The following is a 17489-nucleotide window of genomic DNA, read 5'->3' as shown; positions in this document are numbered from 1 at the left end:
CAATGTGTGAAGACTCTCGACTTCACATCCTAACCAACACTTATTATCATCTGTCTTTTGAAATTATACATGCCATAGTAGGTATGAAGAGGTATATCAGTTGGGATTTTTTTTTCCCCATTGGAAAAGTTTTATTGAAAAAAACTGTATGAAGAAATTCTTGGTTTGACGGCAAGAAAGGCTTTATTTCCCTAACAAGTTTGAGCATCTTTTCATGTGCTTTTTGGGCATTTCTGTATCTTTTCTGGAGAAAGGTCTTTTCAAATCCTTTTCTTATTATAAGAATGGGGTTATTTATCTTTTATTTGTGGTAGTTGTTAAATATATTTTGGATACTAGAACTTTATTACACACATAATTTGCAAGTGTTTCCTCCTATTCTGTGGTCTTTTCAATTTCCTGATAGTGTCCTTTGACCAAGACTAATACGTGTGGTATTTTATTTTGGTTGCTTGTGCTTTTGTTATTTTACCTAAACCATTGTCTAATCCAAGGTCACAAAGATTTACACTTTTGCTTCTTTCTTCTGAGAGTTTTATCTTGTACACATTTTGATCTTTGATCCATTTTGAGATATTTTTTGTGTGATGTGAAGTAGGGGCTCAGTTTCATCCTTTTCATGTGGATATCCAGTTGCAGTATGAGTTTGCAGTTGTCTCAGCACCATTTTGGAGAAGGAAGTGGCAGTCCATGCCAGTGTTCTTGCCTTGGAAATCCCATGGACTGAGGAGCCTGGCAGGCTGCTGTCCGTGGGGTTTCAAACAGCTGGACACCACTGAGCATGAGCACACAACACCATTTGGTGAAAGACTGTTCTTTTTCCATTAAATTGTCTTGGCATCCTTGACAAATCATTGTGGTTTTAAGTTGTAATTTCCTAATTACTAATGAGTTTGAAAACCTTTTTCTGTACTAATTAGCCATTTGTATATTCTTTCTATTTAAATACCTTTTGGTATTTTGCCCCAATTTTGGGGGAAGGAATTTGGGTTATCTACTTTATCCTTATTGATTTCTCGGTCTTCTGCATTCTAGATGTGAATCCTTTGTTGGTTTTATGTGTTGGAAATAGTTTTTCGCACTCAAGTTTGTCTGTTCCTTTCTTGATATCTTAATGAACAGAATGTTCTTAAATATAATGTCACTCTTTTACTTTTGGAGTGATAATTTGGGTGTCTTAATCAAGAAATGTTTTCTACCCCAAGTTCTGAACTGTATCATCTGTACTGTTTTATATAAGCATTATAGTTTTAACTTTCATATTTTAGGTCTGTAATCTACCTGAAATTGTTTTTTGGATATGGTATGAGATTGTTGTTGTTTAGAAAGTCATGGACTGCAGCATGCCAGGCTTCCCTGTCCTTCGCCAGCTCCCGGAGCTTGCTTAAACTCATGTCCATTGAGTCAGTGATGCCATCCAACCATCTTGTCCTCTGTCATCCCCTTCTCCTCCTGCTTCAATCTGTCCCAGCATCAGGGTCTTTTCTAATGAGTTTCAGCTCTTTGCATCAAGTAGCCAAAGTATTGGAGCTTCAGCATCAGACCTTCCAATGAATATTTAGGATTGATTTCCTTTAGGATTGACTCGTATAAGATAGCAGTTTTTTTTCCCCATATAGATACCCAGTAGTTCCAGCACCATTTGTTGAAATACCTGTCTATACTCACTGCTATGCAATATCAGCTTTGCCATGAAATAGGCATCCTTGTATGCATTGGTCTGTTTCTCGGTTCCTATTCTCCACTGCTGTATATTTGTGTCCCTGTACCAGCGAACATTGCCTTATGATCACAGCTTTCTAATAGTGTAGGTATATGGTAGAACAAATCCCCTTTTCGTATTCATTTGCAGTAGTGTTTCCAGCTCTAGTTTTGTATCCTTATTTATATTTTCTGTGTGTGAGTGTGTGTGTATAATTTTATCAGGGATTGTTTAGCTTTCCCCTCGGTTGAGTTTTCCTCTTCCTGGAACACTCCCACCAAGACCATTAATAACAATCAGGTTCTAACCTGGACAATCTTATTCCTCAGATTTTTCATTTATTGGGACTTTTCTCTAAGGAGACCAGCCATCCCAATGACTGGTCATGCTGCCAAAATGAGTCTTTGACCTCTCATCCTTTGATCCACTTCCAGAAAGCCACAGTAGATATCTGACTTGATGCCCACCTTGCCATAACAATTTTTATGCAGGTGAGTACAAATTTCCAAGCAAAACTCATACCTGACCTACTGGAGTAAAATTTATTGGGCAAAACTCATGCGCTGGAGCAGTACTAGTTGCACTGAGCTCCACGTTGCCCTTTTATTCTAGAACAATGTACAGACATCTATCAGGACCATTTTTCTCATCCCAAGAGAGGGATTATGACCCTTGAGATGTGAGATTTTTAAACTACGTTAGATACCAAAGCACCTACCACTCACTGTTGTGATCAGGGGTGGGATGCATAAAAAATAAGTGGCAGACATTACATCTCATGCCACAGAAATAAAAAAAGGTCAAAACAGATTACTGTTAACAATTATATGTGAACAAATTGGATAACCTAGACCTTATTTTGATGACTTAGCATAAATTTTGAGGAGAGCGGTCCTTCTCTGGCATAATCAAAGACTGGGATCCAAACCTTTCCAGATGTATGACATGGCATACTAGTAGCCATGGGCTACTCCATGTCCACCTTTTACTGTTGGGGAAGTATCATCCCCTCCTTTGGCATGATAGGAAGGAGCTTGAGTCCAAGCTTTCTGGTTGTCCAGAATCGATTACACATTCAGCTGAGTCCACTTGTTATGGAGGTTAATAGGAATTTAGCTTCTTTTCTGAGTGGCTAGAAGATCAGTTTTGGACAAAATAACCCATATTCTGTTAAACTCACTTGTTAATTTCAGAATTTTCTCTGGCAATTATTTTTAATTTTGTATCTATATTATCATAGATGGCATTTCAAAAAATTTCAGGTTTTGCTATAAACTTTCCTCTTTGTATATTTTTACTGCATCCCATAGATTTTGGAGTGCTGTGTTTTTGTTTATCTGAAAGTATTTTCTAATTTCTCTATTGATTTCTTCTTTGACCCATTGGTTGTTCAGGAATGTGTTTTATTTTTCTTACATTTGTGAATTTTCCAGTTTTTCTTTTATTATTTTTAGTTTCATCACATTGTGGTTGAAAAAGATACTTGGTATGACTTTAACCTTCTTAAATTTTTAAAGACTTGTTGTGTGGCCTAACATGTTCCCTGTGCACTTGATAAGAATGTATATTCTGCTGCTGTTGAGTGAAAGGTTCTGTATATATCTGTTAGGTCAACGTTGTTTCGATCCACTGCTTCCTTATTGATTTTCTATTTGGATATTCTATCCACTATTGAAAGTGGGGTATTGAAGTCCTCTCCTATCAATATTATTGAATTGCTTTCTGTTTTTACTTTCAGATCTGTCATTGTTTGCTGTATTTAGCTTTTTGAAAGTTGTTTTGACTCTTCTGGGCCCTTTATTGTTGTTCAGTTGCTAAGTCGTGTCTGACTCCTTGCAACCCCATGAACTGCAGCATGCCAGGCTTTCCTGTCCTTCACCATCTCCCAGAGTTTGCTCAAACTCATGTCCACTGAGTTGATGATGCCATCCAGCCATTTCATCCTCAGTTGCCCCCTTCTCTTCCTGCCCTCAATCTTTCCCAGCATCAGGGTCTTTTCCAGTGAATCAGCTCTTCGCATCAGGTGGCCAAAGTATTGGAGCTTTAGTTTCAGCATCAATCGTTCCAGTGAATATTCAGGGTTGATTTCCTTTTTAGGATTGACTGGTTTGATCTCCTTGCAGTCCAAGGGACTCTCAAGAGTCGTCTCCAGCACCACAATTTGAAAACATCAGTTTTTTGTTTTTTTGGTTTTTTTTGTTTTTGTTTTTTTTAGCATTCAGCCTTCTTTATAGTCCAGCTCTCACTTCCATACATAACTACTGGAAAATCATAGCTTTGACTAGACAGACCTTTGTTGGCAAAGTGATGTCTCTGCTTTTAAATAAACTGTCTTGGTTTGTCATAACTTTTCTTCCAAGGAGCAAGCATCTTTTCATTTTGTGGCTGCAGTCACCATCTGCAGTGATTTTGGAGCCCAGGAAAATAAAATCTGTGACTGTTTCCACTTTTTCCACATCTTTTGCTGTGAAGTGATGGGACTGGGTACCATGATCTTAGTTTTTGAATGTTGAGTTTTAAGCCAGCTTTTTTACTCTCCTCTTAGACCTTCATCAAGAGGCTCTTTAGTTTCTCTTCACTTTTTGCCATAAAAGGTGGTGTCGTATGCATATCTGAGGTTATTGATATTTCTTCCTGCAGTCTTGATTCCAGCTTGTGCATCATCTAGCTCAGCATTTCACATGATGTACTCTGCATATAAGTTAAACAAGCAGGGTGACAGTATACAGCCTCAGTGTACTCCCTTTTTAATTTTGAACCAGTCCATTGTTCTATGTCTGGTTCTATCGTTGCTTCTTGATCTGCATGCAGGCTTCTCAGGAGACAGGTAAGGTGATGATGGTTTAAGTTGCTAAGTTGTGTCCAACTCTTGTGATCCCATGGACTATAGCCCACCAGGCTCCTCTGTCCATGAGATTTTCCAGGCAGGAATACTGGAGTAGTTTGCCATTTCCTTCTCCAGGGGATCTTTTTGACCCAGGGATCAAACCCGCGTCTCCTTCACTGCAGAAGATTCTTTACTGGCTGAGCCACCAGGGAAGCCCTACAGATGAAGTCCTTTATATTTCCATGTAAATTTTGGGACCAGCTTTGAATTTCTACAACAAAAAGCCTGCTGGTATTTTTATTGGGATTGCATTGAATAGAATAGATCTATTTTGGATAAACCAATTTAGGAAAATTGCCATTTTGATAGCAAGTCTTCCAGTCCATGAACAGAATTTTTCTCTGTTTATTTAGATTTCTCAGCAGGGTTTTATAGTTTTCAGTGTAAAAGTTTTGAATTGCTTTTATTAAATTTATTTCTAGGTATTTTATTCTTTCTGATGTTTTGAATAGTATTATTAATTTTATTTTGAATTAATTATTGCCAATATATAGAAATACAGTTGATTTTTTATTTTTTCATGTTAATTTGTATCCTGTAACCTTACTATGGCACCCCACTCCAGCATTCTTGCCTGGAGAATCCCATGGACGGAGGAGCCTGGTGGGCTGCAGTCCATGGGGTCGCAAGGAGTCGGACACGATTGAGCGACTTCCCTTTCACTTTTCACTTTCCTGCATTGGAGAAGGAAATAGCAGCCCACTCCAGTGTTCTTGCCTGGAGAATCCCAGGGACGGTGGAGCCTGGTGGGCTGCCATCTATGGGGTCACACAGAGTTGGACACGACTGAAGCGACTTAGCAGCAGCAGCAGCAACCTTGCTATGGTCATTTATTAATTCCACTTGTGTATTTGTGTGTGTGTGTGTGTGATATTCCTTGGGATTTTCATGTACAGGATTGTGTCATCTGAGAACAAAGACAGTTTTCTTTCTTTCCAAACTAGATGTTTTTAATTTTTTCCTAATTATATCATCTTGAACCTTCAGTACAATGTTGAGTAGAAGTGGTGAAAGCAGGTAGGCTTGCCTTGTCCCTAATCTTAAGGAGAAAGCATTAAGCATGATGTTAACCATAGCTTTTTTGAAGATGCCTTTTATCAGGTTGTGGGCATTCTCTTCAATCTTTAGTTTTCTTCAGAGTATTTATCATGAGTGGATATTAGATTTTGTTGATTTTTTTTAAATCTATGAAGATGATCAGTGGTTTCTGTCCCTTTCATTATTAATTTGGTATGTAACATAAATTAGATTTTCGGATGTTAAATCAATTTTTGTTCTTGATTATGGTTTATAATTCTTTTAAAATATTGGTGGATTCAGTTAGCTGATATTTTATTGAAGAGCTATATGTCTGTGTCAGGAGGGACATTGGTCTGTTGTTTTCTTGCGAGAATTTGTCAGGCTTTGTTAATCAGGTAATACTGGCATCACATCATTTGTTGGGAAATATTTTACCCTCACTTATGTTCTAAAAGAGTTTGTGAAAGATTGATATTATTTCTTTAAATATTTGATAGAATTAGCCAGTGAAGCTGTTGTGACCTCTGCTCTTTTTGAGGGAAGATTTTAAATAACTAACTCATAGTTCTGTTTAGATTCTATATTTTCTTTGTAAGTCAGGTTTTGTAGTTTGGTACTTTTAGGTATTTTGGCATTTCATCTAAGTTTGTTGGCATATAGTTGTTCATAATATTCTCTTACAATCATTTAAATTTCTTTAGGGTCAGTAGTATTGTTCTCTACTTCATTCCTGATTTTGGTAATTTGTATACCTTCTGTTTTATTTTGTTCTTTAGTCTAGCTAAAAGTTTGTCAATTTTTTTGAATTTTTACAAAGAACTAACTTTGTGTTTCATTGATTATTTTTTATTACTATATTTTTGCATTCTTGTCCATTGATCTCTGCTCTGATCTTTTTACTTTCTTTCTCCTTACTCTGTACTTGGTTTACTCTTCTTTTTCTAATTTCTTTATTGTAGATACTTAGGTTATTGATTTGAGAGCTTCTTCTTTTCTGGTACAGATGTTTGCAGCTATAAATTTCCCTTGAAGCATTGTTTTAGCTACATCTTCTACATTTTGATTTGTTATGTTTTTGTTGTCATTCTGTTTCAGATGTTTTCTTGTTTTTCATTTGATTTATTCTTGACCCATGGGTTAGTTAGAAATGGGTTTTTTAATTCTAAATATTGAGTATTTCCTTGATTGATTTTCTGATCATGTATTATTTAATTCAGTTGTTTTGGAGGAATATATTTTGATGATATCCGTCCTTTTAAATGTATTCAGACTTGTTTTATGACTGGCATTTAAAGTCTTTGAGAACTGTCCATATGCACTTGAAAAGAATGTATATATTACAGTCACTGGGTTGAATGTTGTGGGTTGAGTTGAGTGATTAAATTGTTCAAGTCTTTTATATCCTTAATGATTTTATCTAGGTGTTCTATCAACTATCAGGTAGGTTTAGACATCTCTGCTGCTGCTGCTGCTGCTGCTAAGTCACTTCAGTCGTGTCCAACTCTGTGCGACCCCATAGACGGCCCCCCACCAGGCTCCACCGTCCCTGGGATTCTCCAGGCAAGAACACTGGAGTGGGTTGCCATTTCCTTCTCCAGTGCATGAAAGTGAAAAAATAAAGTGAAGTCGCTCAGTTGTATCCGACTCCTAGCGACCCCATGGACTGCAGCCTACCAGGCTCCTCCACCCATGGGATTTTCCAGGCAAGAGTACTGGAGTGGGGTGCCATTGCCTTCTCCTAGACATCTCTAGCTATTGTTAAGTGATATATTTCTCCTTTTGTGTTAAGCTTTGCTTCATATATTTTGAGGCTCTGTTGTTAAGTTTGTATATGTTTATCATTGTTTTATCAATCTACTGTAATGAGCAGTTTCTCATTATGAAATACCTCTTTTTATCTCTTGTAATATTTTTTCTTAAATTCTGCTTGTCTAATTTTAATATAGCCACCCTCGATCTTGTATGATTAGTTTGCATAGCATATCGTTTCCCATCATTTTACTTTCATCTCATTTGTGTCTTTGAACCTGATGCATGTCTCTTGTAAGCAACACATAGTTTGAGTCTGCTTCTTTTCATCATATCTGGCAATCTTTGTCTTGTTGGAATGTTTAGACCATTCACATTTAATATAATTATTGATATGATTGTATTTAAGCTTTGCTATTTTGCTGTTTGTTCTATAGAAGTCTCCTTTTCTGTTCCTCTCTTCTTCTTTTCCTTCTTTTGTGTTAACATTTTCAGTATACTTTAATTCCTCTGTCAGTATTTTTACTTTTTTAAAAGTTGTTTCTCTTGGAATTAAAATATGCATTTTAATTTTCCACAATCTACTTCAGATTAGGGCTAATTTAATTTTGGTAAGATATAGAATCTTTGCTCCAGTGTAGTTCTGTTCTCTCCTTGCTCCTATTTGCTATTATTGTCATGTATATTGCTTGTATATACATTATAAATCCAACTACACTGTTACAATTGTTTTATACAATTTTATGTCCTTTAGTTAAGACAAATTAAAAAAAAATTTACAGAATCATTTATATTAACTCACATATTTATCATTTCTAGTGCTCTTTATATCTCCTTGATTATTCATGTCATTGTTTGGAGTCAGTCTTTCAGTTTAACAGACTTCATTTAGTATTTTTTATAACATCAGGTATGTTAGCAATGCATTGTCTTAGGCATGATTTATCTGAGAATGTCCTTTTTTAATCTTCATTTTTAGATCATAGTTCTGCTGGATAGAGAATTTTTATTTTTTTACTTCAGCACTTTGAATATGGATTTTCTATTCCATTGTTTAAGGTGAAAAGCCAATAATTATATTGTAGCTCTTCTCTACAGTGTGATGAGTAGCTTTTATCTTGCTGCTGTCCTTATTTTGTCTTATGTCTTTGGCACTTTGACTGTTGTGTGTCTGTGTGTAGATCTTTTTGTATTTTTCCTACTTGGGATTTGTTGAGCTTCTCAAGTGTGTACATTAATATTTTAAACAAATATTGGGTGTTTTTGGTCATTATTTCTCAGGATATTCCTTTTGCTCCTTTGTCTCTCCCCTTTCCTTCTGGCATTTCTATCATGAAAATGTTGATACACGTGATCATATTCCACAGGTTTCTAAGGCTCTGTTTTTTTTTTGTTTGTTTGTTTGTTTTTTGTTCCTTCATTCTTTATTTTCCTTAGCTGGATTATCTCAGTTTAACCTGTCTTCAAGTTTACTTTTTCTACTGTTGGTACAAATCAGCTGTTGGAGTGCAGGTTTTAATTTTTTAAAAATTGTTTCTGGACTCTTTTTTTTAAATTGAGTATTGTTGATTTACAATACTGTGTTAGTTTCAGGTGTACAGCAACATTATTCATTCTTTTTTTATGGCTGAGTTATATAGTTCATTGTGTGTGTGTGTGTGTGTAGTCCATTGTGTGTGTGTATTAATATATATGTATGTATATATACGCATTCTTTATCCGTCATCTGTTGTTGAACATTCAGGTTGCTCCCGTGTTTTGGTTGTTGTATTGTGCTGCTGTGAACACTGGGCTGCATGTGTCTTTTCAAGTTAGAGTTTTTGTCTTTTCTGGTTGTGTGCCCAAAAGTAAGATTGCTGAATCAATTGGTAGCTCTATTTTTAGTTCTTAAGGATCCTCCGTACTGTTTTCCCTAGAGATTGCACCAGTTTACATTCTCACCAACAGTGTTAGAGGGTTCCCTTTTCTCCACATTCTCTCCAGCACTTACTATTTATAGACTTCTTGATGATAGCCATTCTGATTTTTTTTAATTTCAGCACTTTGAATATGGATTCTCTATTCCATTGTTTAAGATGAAAAGCCAATAATTATATTGTACCGCAACTCTGCAAGGTGTTGAGTAGCTTTTATCTTGCTTCTGTCATTCTTCTGTCTTAACGCCTTTCGCACTTTGACTGTGGTGTGTCTGTGTAGATCTTTGGTGTAAGTCGATACCTCATTGTGTTTTTTTAATAAAAATATTTATTTGGTCACATCCAGTCTTAGTTGCAGCACATGGGATCTATGTTGTGTCATGTGAGATGTTTCGTTGCGGTGCAAGGACCGTCTAGTTGTGGTCTGCAGGCTCTCAAGTTGGGGCACGTGGGCTCTGGAGTGCACAGGCTCAGTAGTTGCAGCACATGGGCTCTCTAGCTGTGGTGCTCAGGCTCTGGAGTGCACAGGCTCAGTAGCTGCAGTGCATAAGCTTAGTTGCCCTGAAAGGCATGTGGGATCTTAGTTCCCTAACCAGGATCAAGCCTGCATCCTCTGCAGGGCAGGGTGGATTCTTAAAACCACTGGACCACCAGGGAAGTCCCCCTCACTGTGATTTTTATTTGCATTTCTCTAATTACTGATTTTGACCATCTTTTCATATGCATGTTGTTCATCTGTATGTTTTCTTTAGAGAAATGTTTATTTAGGTCTTATGTCCATTTTTAAATTTTTCTATTTTTTTGATATTGAGTTGTATGAGCTCTTTGTGTATTTTGGAAATTAACCTGTTGTCAGTCACATTGTATGCAAATATTTTCTCACATTCTGTAAGTTGTCCTTTTGTTTGTTTTAATAGCTTTTCTTTTTTTGGACTGTGCTGGGTCTTCATTTCAGTGCATGGGCTCTCTAGTTGTGGTCCATGGGCTCTCTAGCTGTGGCATTGTAGGCTTAGTTGTCCTGTGGCATGTGGGTTCTTAGTTCCCTGACCAGAGTTTGAACCTGTGTCTCCTGCATTGGAAGGTATATTCTTAACCACTGGACAGCCAGGGAAGACCCCCATAGGTTGTCTTTTCATTTTGTGGGCTTCTTTGCTGTGCAGAATCTGTTAAGTTTGATTAGGTCCCATTTGTTTGTTTTTGCTTTTATTTCTTTTACCTTGGGAGACAGGTCTAAGAAAATATTGCTACGCTACATGTCAGAGAATGTTTTCTTATCTTCTGGGAGCTTTATGGTATTCTTATGTGTCTTTAAACCATTTTAAACCATTTTGAGTTTATTTTTGTATGTTGTGTGAAAGAGTGTTCTGATTTCATTGATTTACATGTAGCTGTCCAGCTGTCCCAGCACCACTTGCTGAAGAGACTGTCTTTTCTCCATTGTATATTCTTGCCTCCTTTGCTGAAGATTAATTGTATGGGTTTATTTCTGTTCTCTCTATTCTGTTCTCTTGATCTGTATGTCTGTTTTTATGCAGACCCCATACTATTTTGATTACTGTAGCTTTGTAGTATTGTCTGAGGTCTGGGAAGATTATACCTCCAACTTTGTTCTTTTTTTTCAGAATTGCTTTGCCAATTCTGGACCTTTTGTGGTGCCTTATAAATTTTAGGATTCTTATTCTAGTTCTGTGAAAAATGTCATGGAGAATTTGATAGAGATTGCCTTAAATCTGTAGATTGCTTTGGGTAGTATGGTCATTTTAATAATATTAATCTTTCCAGTCCAACAGTATGGAATATCTTTCCGATTCTGTGGGTCATCTTCAGTTTTCTTTGTCAGTGTTCAGAGTTATCAGCACATAGTTCTTTTACCTCCTGGGTTAGGTTTATTCCCAGGTGTTTCTTTCTTTAATGTGATTTTAAACAATTTTTTTTTAACTTTCTGGTATTTCATTGTTACTGTAAAGAAATGCAGCAGTTTTCTGTGTATTAATCTTGTACTCTGCTACCTTGATGAATTCATTTATTCTAATGGTTTTTGTGTGGAGTCTTTAGGGTTTTTTATATAGAATATCATGTCATCTGCATAGAATGACAGTTTTACCTCTTTCAAATTTGGTTACTTTTTCTTTTTCTTGTTTGATTGCTGTGGCTAGGATTTCCAATATTATGTTGAATAGCAGTGGTGAGAGTGGGCATCCTTATCTTGTTTTAGAATTTAGCAGGAAGACTTTCAGCTTTTCACTGTTGAGTATTATGTTGGCTGTGGGTTTGTCATAAATGATTTTTATTATGTTGAAATGTATCCCCTCTCTACCCACTTTAGTGAGAGTTTTTATCGTGGATTGATGCTGAATTTTATCAAATGCCTTTTTTACTTCTGTTGAGATGATCATGTGGTTTTTGTCTTTTTCTTTGTTGATGTGGTATATCACATTGATTTGCATGTGTTGAACCATCTTTGTGACTCTGGAATGAATCCAACTTGACTATGGTATATGCTCTTTTATATGTATTATTGGGTTGCTTAAATTTTATTGAGGATTTTTCCATCTTTATTTGTCAAAGATGTTGGCTTGTAATTTTCTTTTTTGTAGTGTTTTTGTTTGTTTTTGATATGAGGGTGAATCATCATAGAATGACTTTGGGAATGTTCCCTCCTCTTAAATCTTTTGGAATAATTTGAGAAGGATAGATAAATTCCTCTTTGTATGTTTGGTAGAATTCCCCAGTGAAGCCATCCAGTTCTGGACTTTTTTTTGCAGGGAGTTTTTTGGTTTGTTTTTTTATTACAGATTTGATTTCACTTCTAATGATTGGTCTGTTCAAATTATGTTTCTTCTTGATTCAATTTTGGCTGACTGTGTGTTTCTAAAACCTATTTCATCTTGGTTGTTCAAACTGTTGGTTTGTTCATAGTATTTTCTTATGTTTTTTTGCATATCTGTGATATTGGTTGTTATTGCTCATTTCTTATTTTGTTTATTTGGATCCTCTCTTTTTCTTGGTCATCTTGGCTAGAGGCTTATTTATTTTGTTTGTCTTTTCAAAAAACCGGCTCTTGGTTTAATCGATATTTTCTATTATTGTTTTGATCTCTGTTTTATTTATTTCCTCTCTAATCTTTATTATTTCCTTCCTTCTGATGACTTTGGGTTTTGTTTATTCTTTTTTCCCCAAGTTCTTTTAGGTGGTAGGGTAGATTATTTGAGGTTTTACTTATTTCTTGAGAAAGGCCTGTATCATGAATTTCCCTCTTTGAACTACTTTTGCTGCATCCTGTAGATTTTTGTAAGGTTGTGTTTTTCACTATCATTTGTCTTGAAATATTTTCTGATTTCCTCGTTGACTTACTGGTTTTTCTAGTAGGATGCTGTTTAGTCTTCATGTAATTGTTCTTTTTTCCCCATCTTTCTTTCTGTGGTTGATTTCTAGTTTCATCCTGTTGTGGGCAGAAAAGATGCTTCAAATAATTTATGTTGTCTTAAATAAGTTGAGACTTGTTTTCTGTTCTAGTATATAGTCTATCCTAGAGAATGTTCCATGACCACTTGAAAAGAGTGTGTATTTCTTTGTTTTTTCTTTTTTGAAGGGGGATGAAATATCCTGTAGATATCAATTAAGTACATCCATTCTCTTGTGCCATTTAGGATCTCTCTTGCCTTATTACTTTTCTGTCTTGAAAAATCTGTTAATTGATGTCAGTGGGATGGTAAAGTCTCCTGCTCTTACTGTATTCCTGTTAATTTCTCCCTTTATGTCTGTTGTATTAATCCCTTCACCATTTTATAGTGTCCTCCTTTGTCTTCCTTTATAGAGTTTGTTTTAAAGTCCATTTTGTCTGATATGAATATTGCTACCCCTACTTTTGATGCTTTTGAACTGTGGTGTTGGAGAAGACTCTTGAGAGTCCCTTGGACTGCAAGGAGATCCAACCAGTCCATTCTGAAGAAGATCAGCCCTGGGATTTCTTTGGAAGGAATGATGCTAAAGCTGAAACTCCTGTACTTTGGCCACCTCATGCAAAGAGTTGACTCATTGGAAAAGACTCTGATGCTGGGAGGGATTGGGGGCAGGAGGAGAAGGGGACGAGAGGATGAGATGGCTGGATGGCATCACCAACTCGATGGACGTGAGTCTGAGTGAACTCCGGGAGTTGGTGATAGACAGGGAGGCCTGGCGTGCTGCAGTTCATGGGGCGCAAAGAGTCGGACACGACTGAGCGACTAAACTAACTAACCAACCCCTACTTTCCTGTTGTTTCCATTTGCATGAAATCTTTTTTCATGCCTCACTTTCAGTCTGTGTGTGTCTTTCATCCTAAAGTGAATGTCTTATAGGCAGTATGTTGTAGGTTCTTATTTTTTTATCCAAGCAGATTTGAATTTTTTATTCTAGTTATACACTGTTCTAAATCCAGAGTTTCTATTTGGCGCCTTTTTTTTTTCTTTTTTGATAATCTCCTTTGGGTGAAGCATGACTGTCATGCCTGTAGTTGTTAAATTCCTTTTAATTCTTTAGATATGGTTTCCTTTGCTTCTTTGAACATATTTATATTAGTTGACTTAGGGTTTTTGCCTAGTAAATCCAACATCTGGGCTCCCTTGAGTAATTTCTACTGCTTTTTTCCTGTATATATGGGCCATATCTCACTATTTCTTTGTGTGTGTCATAACATTTTTGTCAAAAACTGGATATTTAATATACTGTGGTAACTGGCAATCTTACTTCCCCCTTCTCCGTCCTTGGGGTTTGCTTGTTGTTGTTGTTTAGTGACTTTCCAGAAGTAATTCTGCGGTCCTTACTCTCTGTCATTCTTTATCCCTACTGAAGTCTCTACTTGATTAACTGAGTGTTAGGATAATAATTTCACAGATTATTTTTTTTAATGCTTTCGACCAACATATCTCCCATCTTTTTATCAGTGGGCACTTTGTGTGTTGGAGCATGCCTTCTATGATCTGGCAGTTCATAACTCTGTCTTAGCCTTCCCTTCCTAATTGTGCAGAAACTCAAAGTCAAGTATGAGTGAGAGGCTCAAGCTCTCTCAGAATTTCCTGGGTATGTGCACAGCCTTCTAGATCCTAGGAGTATGTCAGAAGCGGGTGTCTCATTTCTTACATTTTCTTTTTAATGTTTTTTGGGCCAGTTTCTTGTTTGCCCCAACTAGAGTCACTGCCTACGGCACTGCAGTGTTCAACAACTGCTGCTGATTTTGGGGAGACAGATCTCCTGGGGATAGGACCTCCCTCACTGAATGACATCTGAGTGAGATGAGATAAAAATTAGCTTTGGGGAGTTCCTTGGCAGTCGAGTGGTTAGGACTCCATGCTACTACTACAGATGACATGGGTTCAGTCCCTGTTTGGTGAACTGAGATCCCAATACTGTGTGGCATGTTCCCCCACTAGGGGAAAAAAAAAAAAAAAGGTTAGCTTCATGAATGGGGCTATTTTAGGGAGCATCAGGTCAAGTTGTGACTGTGGTCTAGGGACAGGGCTTTTGATGGTGCTCCAGATTCATCTGCCCCATTCAGTGGCTATTGGGCTGCTGGCTTTCAGAGCTAGTATGGTTCTGAGGCCCTGCTTTTCAAGGCTACCATGAAGCTGGGAAGAGGGCATGAAGTAGAGCAAGTTAAAATACCAGAATACAAGGGCCTCCCAGGTGGCGCTAGTGGTAAAGAACTGTCCTGCCAATGCATAAGAGATGCAAGACATAAGAGATGCAGATTCAATCCCTGGTTTGGGAAGATCCCCTGGAGGAGGACATGACTACCCACTCCAGTATTCTTGCCTGGAGAATTGCATGGACAGAGGAGCCTGGCAGGCTGCGGTCCATAGGGTGGCAAAGAGTTGGCCACGACTGAAGTGACTGAGCACAGATAGCAAACAAAATACCAGAAAGCTTACTGGTCTCATGAAAATCCAGCAATTCATCTTGAATAAATATTTCTAGGATTGTTGCAAGCCTTTGGCTATTTTCTAAAGTGCTGAAAAAGTTGATTTTGAAATTTACACTAGTATTCTCATTGGTTTTATGGAGTGGTGGATTTTTAGAGGTCCTTCGTTCATATTTCCAAAGTGCTTCTCATTCTGTCTGTGCTTTTAACCACTGTGCACATTGCCTCTGTTCTTTATGATGTCTAATTATGCCCCATGTCTATTTACTGTTAGCCATGAAAGTCCAGTCTTTGATTTCATTGAGAGCTGCTTGCGAAATAAACATGAAATGGTCATTTATGAAGCTGCTTCAGCTATCATCCATCTTCCTAACTGTACTGCAAGGGAGTTGGCACCTGCTGTTTCAGGTTGGTTGTATATTTGATAACTGGCTTTAGTTTATAGTCTTATTTTTTTTAAGTTCCATAAGTCTGCAGAATAGGTATTTTTGAACCTTAGCTCTGTATATATATATATATAGCCTTTCCATTCTGATATGCAGATTATTTATTTTGGTACTTTAATTATAGTTGTACTTTCATATCCTTGGTTCTACATCCTGTTGATTCAACCAGATTGATTCATGGTTGATTGAATCCTTAGATGTGGGACCTGCAGATACCAAGGGCTGAATGTACTACACGATTTTCTATAAGGTTCTTTAGCATCCCCAGATTTGGGTATCTGCCAGGGGTCCCAGCAGATGTGGAAGGGTGACTATACTTCTCTTTCTGAAGTTATTTCCTAATATTCAGAACATTTAAGATTTTACTTAGAAAAAAGTAAAAAACAAGTAAATTAAGTTTTCTTTCATGTTTAAAAAGCCCATTTTCTCTTATAACTATAAATATTCCTATTCTTTAAGTTCAGATATTAATGGGTATATTAATTTTTTAGGAAAAAGAATAAACTTTGTTTCCTATATTTAAAGTTTTTATAACTCAACAAAAAGTACTTTTTCTAGTTTTGATGGTATATTTTAATGTGAATTTTTGATGCTATGATCTAATTTCCTTATGTGTATTTTTAATATGATTCTTCATGTGCTATATTTTCAGAAATATGCTAAATGTTGAAATGAGCTATATTAACAGTGACCCTTTTTCTTTCCTAGTTCTTCAGCTTTTCTGTAGTTCTCCTAAGCCAGCTTTGAGATATGCAGCTGTGAGGACCTTGAACAAGGTAGGGGTTCTTTTTCTAACTATTGTTTTGTATCAGTGTTTGATTCAGAAACATTAAATTGAAGCATTTGGCTTTCTGTCCAAAGTTAGTAGATATGATTTATGGGCTTCACTTCGTAGCACCTCACTTGCATTTGTGGCCTTACATGTGGCCATAGGTAGTATTATTCAATTAAGGATTATAATTCATTTCTGACTTTAAGCATTTTACATTCAAGAGCCATACTATCCAATATGACAGACATTAGCCATAAGTGGCTGTTTCCATTTAAGTTAATTATAATTAAATAAAAATTTAAAAATTCAGTTCCTCAGTCATTGTAGTCACACATCATGTGCTCAATACCCATGTGTTGTTATTGACTATCATATTAGACACTGCATATATAAAATATTTCCATCACTGCAGAAAGTTCTCTTGGACAAGACTGGTCTATAGCAACACTATCCAGTAGAAACACTTACATAAGTCACTTGTGTAATTTTACATTTTATTGTAGCCACATTAAGTTTTTTTATGATGAGATTGATTTTAATAATACATCTTATTTACCATCATGTTTAAAAAATATAATTTTATACTGATTGTGTATTGATACATTTTTACCTTCTAGCTTTTCATACTAAGTCTTTGATATTTAGTTTATTTTGTATTTACAGCATACCTCAATTTGGAATAGTCATATTTCAAATGCTTAGTAGTCATGTGTGGTTATTGGCTACCATATTGGACAGTGTAAATCTGGAGGATACAGTGCAAAGCACAGAATGAATTAAATAACTATAAAAATTTTAAATGAAAGTTTAATATTATAGAAGACTGATCTAATGTAGTTACATACATTATTACACTAGATTACAGTAGATTATAAATTAATTGTATGAACAGTTGGAGAAGAGAGAAATTAGAGCAGCCAACGAAGAAGCTTTTATAGAACAATATGAATTGTATTTTGAAGAGTTGATATAGGTGTACATTTCTTCATCTATAATCTTGCAGCCAAATGTATCTGAGAACTCACCAATTTTTGAATTTTAGAGAGGTAATATCATGCCATCTCTTAAATTAATACTAACTAACCCCTTTGTGCCTGG

The 17489-nt window shown here is 36.3% G+C and overlaps 1 protein-coding gene across 3 annotated transcripts in view; it reads left to right on the top strand.

Annotated features, from left to right (window-relative positions):
- LOC102282757 (coatomer subunit gamma-2) overlaps positions 1-17489 on the top strand; it is an 88172-nt gene that overhangs the window by 55199 nt on the left and 15484 nt on the right. For all 3 annotated transcript variants that reach the window (XM_070369014.1, XM_070369012.1, XM_070369013.1), the window contains 2 exons: positions 15448-15581; positions 16328-16395. In XM_070369014.1, the coding sequence (XP_070225115.1) occupies positions 15448-15581; positions 16328-16395 (202 nt within the window). The remainder of the gene's footprint in view (positions 1-15447; positions 15582-16327; positions 16396-17489) is intronic.

This window comes from Bos mutus, chromosome 4 (genome assembly GCF_027580195.1).
Source record: "Bos mutus isolate GX-2022 chromosome 4, NWIPB_WYAK_1.1, whole genome shotgun sequence".
In the NCBI taxonomy this organism is placed as follows: domain Eukaryota; kingdom Metazoa; phylum Chordata; class Mammalia; order Artiodactyla; family Bovidae; genus Bos; species Bos mutus.
This window is presented reverse-complemented; position numbering and strand designations above follow the sequence as displayed.